General features: G+C 53.6%; 1 protein-coding gene across 1 annotated transcript; it reads right to left on the reverse strand.

Moving 5' to 3' along the window:
- Positions 1 to 1,096: 1,096 nt before the first annotated feature.
- On the reverse strand, positions 1,097 to 6,511 carry LOC143826557 (uncharacterized). Its single transcript, XM_077315396.1, has 2 exons — positions 4,304 to 6,511; positions 1,097 to 1,191 (listed from the first exon to the last, which is right to left on the reverse strand). The coding sequence occupies exon 1, from the start codon at positions 6,103 to 6,105 to the stop codon at positions 4,345 to 4,347; it is 1,761 nt and encodes a 586-aa protein (XP_077171511.1). The 5' UTR covers positions 6,106 to 6,511; the 3' UTR covers positions 1,097 to 1,191; positions 4,304 to 4,344.
- Positions 6,512 to 7,398: the final 887 nt, after the last annotated feature.

Here is a 7,398-nt window from a genome sequence, read left to right on the forward strand (position 1 = left end):
AGAGATTCCCCCCTCATAACAAGGCCTGTAAGCGGCATCCCTTCCTCTCCAGGCAACAGAGGTGAGCTCTTTGTGATGTCATTTCCGATGCTCTCCACATTCTCTATGGAGGTAGGCCCACTGTCTGACTTATATTGTTTTTAGAGATCCCGCCCCCCTCATAACAAGGCCTGTAAGCGGCATCCCTTCCTCTCCAGGCTACAGAGGTGAGCTCTTTGTGATGTCATGTCCGTTGCTCTCCACTTTCTCTATGGAAGTAGGCCCACTGTCTGACTTATAATGTTTTTAGAGATTCCCCCCTCATAACAAGGCCTGTAAGCGGCATCCCTTCCTCTCCAGGCAACAGAGGTGAGCTCTTTGTGATGTCATGTCCGTTGCTCTCCACTTTCTCTGTGGAGGTCAGCCCACTATCGGACTTATAATGTTTTTAGAGTCCCCCCCCCCATAAGAAGGCCTGTAAGCGGCATCCCTTCCTCTCCAGGCTGTCAGACGCACAGGAAACTCACAACAAAACTTATTCAAAAGAAAATAGTTTTATTGATTAGCACTATACGCATTGGACTGAAAGTCAAATCTGACTCGAAGCCAGATTTGCCTCAGCTTATCAATACATTTCTCCCGCCCAAAACTTGACAGTTCCCAAGGAGGGGGGTTAGTGAGAAAAGACATATGTGAAACAACAACAGGATTCCAAACTCCCATCCTTGAGAGAATTGACAACAACCCTGTGTGCCCATAACAAGATAAGGTTAGAATAACATCACTATTCTATTTTATTGCTACAAACTACAAGGCCGGGGCTAGCAGGCGCCAGGTTCAATTAAGCAGTATAACTGACATGGAGGAACTCAGGCTAATTTATGACAGAGATTCTACAATCCTGACATCCCTCCGCATTAAAACTAACTTCACTCCTCCATCTAGCCGGCATCTACCGGGCGAGGACAATCAGGAAATGCTCGATGGAAAGCCCGGAGAAGGCGGGGTGCCTTCACATTCCCTGCCTCCACCCACTCTTTGTCCCCCGAGGGGAAATCTTTCCAATCGACCAGATATTGAAGGCGACCCTTGTGCAAACGAGAGTCTAAAATTTGGTTGACTTCATAGTGGGTGTCTTTATCGATGAAAATTGGCACAGGCTGGTCTGGAGGAGGGTGCCACTCGTCAGGGACCGGAGCTCTCCGCAGCAGGCTGGAATGAAAAACCGGATGCACATTCCTATAAGTCTTTGGTAAAGCTAGCTCAACAGTCACAGTATTAATCAGTTTTATCACTTTAAATGGCCCCACGTATTTAGGGCCAAGTTTCTTTGATTTCTGCTGGCACCTCAGGTTCTTAGTAGACAAATAGGCCAGGTCTCCCACTTTCCAGTCAGGTGCAGGTACCCTTTTCTTATCCGCTTGAGCTTTATAGGCTTGTTTTGCCTCCTTGAGGCTAGCTACAATTTCTGGCCAACCTGTACTGATGGTGGCTGCCCATTTATTTATGTCAGGAGCCTCAGTGGAGTTGAGCTCCCAGGTGGGGGCTGTTGCTAAATCAGTCCCATACACTACTTTGAAAGGTGATACCCCAGTTGAGGCGTGAACCCCATTGTTGTAGGCAAATTCAGCCATCGGTAATAAAGAGACCCAATTGTCCTGCTGGTGATTGATGAAACAACGTAAGTACTGTTCCAGGATTTGGTTTACCCTTTCGGTCTGGCCATTTGATTCAGGGTGATAGCCCGAAGTGAGGGCTTGCTCCACCCCCAAAAGTCTCAGGAGTTCCCTCCAAAACTTAGAAACGAACTGGGGGCCCCGATCCGTCAGGACACGTGTCGGGATCCCGTGCAGACGTACCACGTGTTCAATGAAAAGAGAAGCCAATTTTGGTGCTGAAGGCACTCCCGTGCAGGGAATGAAGTGAGCCTGTTTGGAAAAAGCATCCACTACCACCCATATAACGGTGTTCCCGTGGCTGGGAGGGAGGTCCGTAATAAAGTCCATAGTGACATCTGTCCATGGACGAGAGGGGGTGGGCTGTGGTTGCAATAGCCCCTTTTTCTTGCCTCCAACCGGTTTCGAGGCAATACAAATAGGGCATCCCTGCACATATTTCTCCACATCTTTGCGCAGGGACGGCCACCAATATTGTCTCCTGACTAGGTGCAGAGTTTTCACAAAACCAAAGTGTCCAGCAGTTTTTGCGTCGTGACAAAGTTTCAAAACTTTTCCCCTGGCCGCAACAGGAACAAAGAGTCTCTCACCCTTAAAAAAGAGCCCCCCCTTCTCAGTCAGATCAGGGCGGAGGGAGCCAAACTCCGGATCTTGTGACATCTCCTTCTGGACCCAGCCCCCTGGGATGGGCGTATCAGTCTTTACGTGGCTGCGCGTCACGGCGGCCATCCCTAGTTGGGCGGGGGTGAAAACGGTGTCCACCAATGGGTCTCGTTTGCTGTTGTACTGGGGCAGGCGTGATAATGCATCTGCCAAAAAGTTCATTTTACCCGGCAGATGCTTTAGGGAGAAGTTGAAACGGGCGAAAAACTCTGCCCATCTCATTTGCTTGGCGGAAAGCGATCGGGGCTGCTTAAGTGCCTGAAGGTTTTTATGATCCGTCCAGACTACAAATGGGATCGCGGATCCTTCTAGCCAATGCCTCCAGGTGGAAAGGGCCAATTTTACAGCAGCCGCCTCTTTTTCCCAAATTGCCCAATTTCGCTCTGCCCCCGAGAATTTCTTTGACAGATAGGCCAGCGGGTGTAACTTTCCGTCCTCCCCCTCTTGGAGGATCACGGCCCCCATTGCTACGTCCGAGGAGTCTACTTGTACAGTAAATTGCTTAGAAGGGTCAGCATGGGCCAGTACTGGTTCGGACGTAAACAACAACTTTAGTTTGTCGAATGCGTTTTGACAGGGGGGAGTCCACAGAAGGGGCGTCCCCGGGCGGCTCGCCGTTTTTCCCCCTTGTTTGGTTTTCAACAAGTCAGTGAGGGGCAACGCCACTTTGGCAAAATTGGGGATGAAAGTCCTGTAAAAATTAGCGAACCCTAGGAAGCTTTGCAGTTGCCTCCTGGTGCGGGGAGGTTCCCAAGCCAGCAAGTCACGCACCTTGCCAGGGTCCATCTCAATCCCCGTTTGGGAGACACGGAACCCCAGAAACTCCACCGCATCGCGGTGGAACTCACATTTAGACAGTTTAGCAAACAATTGGTGCTTCCGCAAGCGGTTGAGCACTTCGCGTACCAGATCAGCATGACTCTCAACATTCTCAGAATACACAAGAATATCATCAATGTAAACCAACACCCCTTGGTACAATAAATCATGCATAATTTCATTTATCATATTCATGAACACGCCCGGAGCGCCGGCGAGGCCGAACGGCATTACGGTGTACTCAAATTGCCCCAGGGGGGTGTTAAAAGCCGTTAGATATTCGTGCCCCTTCTTGATCCGAACTCGGTAATAGGCTTCCCTCAAATCCAATTTCGTAAAAATTCGTGCCTTCCCCAAGTGGCCCAACAAGTCTTTTATCAGGGGGAGCGGGTAGGCATTGCAGGTGGAGACCGCATTCAACCCACGGTAGTCAGTACACAAACGTAGCGAACCGTCCTTCTTTTTTACAAAAAGGACCGGGGCCGCCAATGAAGATGTGGCCGGTCTAATAAAACCCCTCGCCAAGTTCTTATCCAAAAATTCCCTAAGCTCCGCCATTTCCCGGGGGCTCATGGAATAAAGTTTGGCTTTGGGGAGCGGTTCCCCTTTCTTTAATTCAATGGCGCAGTCAGTTTTACGGTGGGGGGGCAGTTGGTTGCACTCTACCTCCGCAAACACATCAGCAAAGTCTCGATACTCAGGAGGGAGCGCTGCCCCCCCGATCCCAAAGCGGCCACAACCCCCGTCAGTGGGGAATCCCGCGGTCGAGCGTGCTGCTCGCAGGCGGGAGAGGTAAAGTCCACAGTCCCTTCTTTCCACTTCACTAGGGGGTCATGTTCCTTCAGCCAATCCAACCCTAACACACAAGGGAAGGCAGAATGAGGGGCTACCAAAGGCTGGATTTGCTCCCAATGTTTTTTTATGTCCAAGTCCATTGGGCGCGTTTTCGCCGTGGCCTCCCCTCCGGGAGCACATTTCCCATCCAATTGGGTGATGGGCAAGGGTTCCCCCAGCGGCACCTTTCCCACCCCCAAAGTCTCGGCCAGTGCCGGGCTCACTAGGGATTGGGTGCACCCTGAGTCCACGATACACCGGACTCCCACTGTTTTCCCCGACTTGGGGTTGGAGAGCTTGGCAGGTAGGAGTAGTAAGGGGGAATCACTCACCACGCGTTTGCCCCTGTTGGCGGCCTGCTGGCGGGGCGCCTTTACAGCAGACCGTCCTCGTTTCCCGACTGCTCCTCGGCTTGACCCTCGTCCTCCAGCCCGCTTCCCTCCTCCGAGTCGTCCACTGCTGGCACGGCAGCCACTGGCACCAGGAGAGACTTGGCACTTTTCTTGGGAGTGGTTTTCTTGGCGGGCTGGGCTTTCGGTGGGGCGCTGCTCACGGCCCTCGGGGTCGCTGTTGCTTTTGTGGGGCAATTTGCGAGAAAGTGCCCCGCTTGGCCACAACCCAAGCACAGCCCTTTTTCCATGCGCCGGGTGCGCTCAGACGGCTCCAACTTAGCTCGGGACTTGGTTTTCGCCGGGGTGGAAGTTTTCGCCACGGTTTTGCCTGCCAGGACTTGTACCATCGAAGCTCGCTCCAATCGATTTTCCATCTCCCCAGCCAATTGGACCCACCCTTCGACTGTAAGCGGGTCTTCCAGGAGGAGGCATTTGTCTGCCAGAGTAGGATTGAGGCCCCCCACAAACGACAGCACGCGTTGGGGCTCCGTCCAGTCCGGCACCGAGGAAGCCAGCTCTTTAAACTCCCTGGCGTACTCGACCACTGACAACTTCCCTTGCCGGTGAGCCCTGAGTTTCTTCTCCGCGGTCTCTCGCTCGAACGGTTCCACGTACATCTGGCGCAGGGCTCTCATGAAATGGTTGTAGTCACGAATGGCTTGGGGGTGATAGCGGTACAAGTCCACAAACCACTTGGCTGCTTTGCCTTCTAGGGCTTGGCCCACGAAACGCACTTTCTCAGCGTCGTCCTGGAAAGTGAACCCCATTTCCATCATGTAGGCCTGGAGGTGCACCAGAAACGTAGGAAAATCGGAGGGGTCTCCGGAAAACTTAGCCTTGAATTTATAGGTGCTCCGCATCTCCACACCCCGGAGGTGGGCTGGTAGGCGCCCCGGGCCCCAATCCGCCGGTGCCGGGGCCGGTGCTGGGGGTCTTGCACCGCGGCCGATGCCTCGTCCTCTCCCCGCCGCCACTCTTGCTCGTTCCGCCGCCCGGGCTGCCTCCGCTGCTCGCGCTGCCGCTCGCGCCGCTTCGCGCGCCGCTGCTGCCGCCGCCGCCTCGGCTCCCGCAACGTCCGCCGCCGCCGCCGCTGCTGCCGCCGCCGCTGCGTCCTCGCCTCCGTCCGCGCCGTCTCCTCCGGCTCCATCGCCGCCCGCGCCGCCTTCGTCCTCTCGCTCCTCGCCCTCGCCTTCTTGTTCTCGTTGCGCTCTCGCTCGAGCCTCTGCCTCCGCCTCGATTTCCAGCTGCGCCCTGGCCCTGGCCAACGCCTCAGCATCCGCTGCCGCTTGCGTGTCCGCCATGCCGTGCTCCCGCAGTGCAAGCCCACCACTCACTCGTCGCAGGCTGGTATCGTGCGCACCACCACCAAGCACTTCCTTCAGCAGGCGTTGCGTTCGGCGCTTCTCCTCCGGATCCAACCGACCCGAAAGATCCTGCAGCCAGTTAGTCACCCTGTCCAGCTTGTACTGCAAGTCCTGTGTCTCACCCACAGGCTCCAGCGCGTAGCTAGGCAGTCCCAGGTGCTCCGGCCACCTCTCATCCCCAGTAGGGCGGTCGTATTTAGACAATCGCCTGCGCTGGGTGACGTGTCGTTCCAAAAATTCCTCGGGCCCCGGGGTTGTCCCCGAGATTGCCCGCATCATGCCCGAGCTGTGCGGGCCGGCACTCGCGCCGTCGCCCTGGGAGAGGTCCCAATCCAGGCCCTCTCCCTGCTCAGAAAAAGTATGTCCCTCGCCCTGCATTTTGCAGGTGAAAGGAGTTGTGAGATTTGACTTGATGTCAGACGCACAGGAAACTCACAACAAAACTTATTCAAAAGAAAATAGTTTTATTGATTAGCACTATACGCATTGGACTGAAAGTCAAATCTGACTCGAAGCCAGATTTGCCTCAGCTTATCAATACATTTCTCCCGCCCAAAACTTGACAGTTCCCAAGGAGGGGGGTTAGTGAGAAAAGACATATGTGAAACAACAACAGGATTCCAAACTCCCATCCTTGAGAGAATTGACAACAACCCTGTGTGCCCATAACAAGATAAGGTTAGAATAACATCACTATTCTATTTTATTGCTACAAACTACAAGGCCGGGGCTAGCAGGCGCCAGGTTCAATTAAGCAGTATAACTGACATGGAGGAACTCAGGCTAATTTATGACAGAGATTCTACAATCCTGACACAGGCAACAGAGGTGAGCTCTTTGTGATGTCATATCCGTTGCTCTCCACTTTCACTGTGGAGGGAGGTCCACTGTCTGACTTATACTGTTTTTAGAGTCCCCCCCCCCCTAACAAGGCCTGTAAGCGGCATCCCTTCCTCTCCAGGCAACAGAGGTGAGCTCTTTGTGATGTCATGTCCGTTGCTCTCCACTTTCTCTGTGGAGGTAGGTCCACTGTCTGACTTATAATGTTTTTAGAGTCCCCCCCCTCCTTAACAAGGCGTGTAAGCGGCATCCCTTCCTCTCCAGGCAACAGAGGTGAGCTCTTTGTGATGTCATGTCCGTTGCTCTCCACTTTCTCTATGGAGGTAGGTCCACTGTCTGACTTATAATGTTTTTAGAGTCCCCCCCCCCCCATAACAAGGCCTGTAAGCGGCATCCCTTCCTCTCCAGGCACCAGAGGTGAGCTCTTTGTGATGTCATGTCCATTTCTCTCCACTTTATCTGTGGAGGTCAGCCCACTGTCTGACTTATAATGTTTTTAGAGTCCCCCCCCCCATTAGAAGGCCTGTAAGCGGCATCCCTTCCTCTCCACGCAACAGAGGTGAGCTCTTTGTGATGTCATGTCCGTTGCTCTCCACTTCCTCTGTGGTGGTAGGCCCACTGTCTGACTTATAATGTTTTTAGAGTCCCCCCCCCATAAAAAGGCCTGTAAGCGGCATCCCTTCCTCTCCAGGCAACAGAGGTGAGCTCTTTGTGATGTCATGTCCGTTGCTCTCCACTTTCTCTGGGGAGGGAGGTCCACTGTCTGACTTATACTGTTTTTAGAGTCCCCCCCTCCCTCCTTAACAAGGCCTGGAAGCGGCATCCCTTCCT

Source organism: Paroedura picta, chromosome 1, assembly GCF_049243985.1.
Source record: "Paroedura picta isolate Pp20150507F chromosome 1, Ppicta_v3.0, whole genome shotgun sequence".
In the NCBI taxonomy this organism is placed as follows: Eukaryota; Metazoa; Chordata; class Lepidosauria; order Squamata; family Gekkonidae; genus Paroedura; species Paroedura picta.

Bases quoted from the DNA above. Each gene is read 5' to 3' on its own strand.
- LOC143826557 (XM_077315396.1), bottom strand. From the start codon at position 6,105: ATGCAGGGCGAGGGACATACTTTTTCTGAGCAGGGAGAGGGCCTGGAT.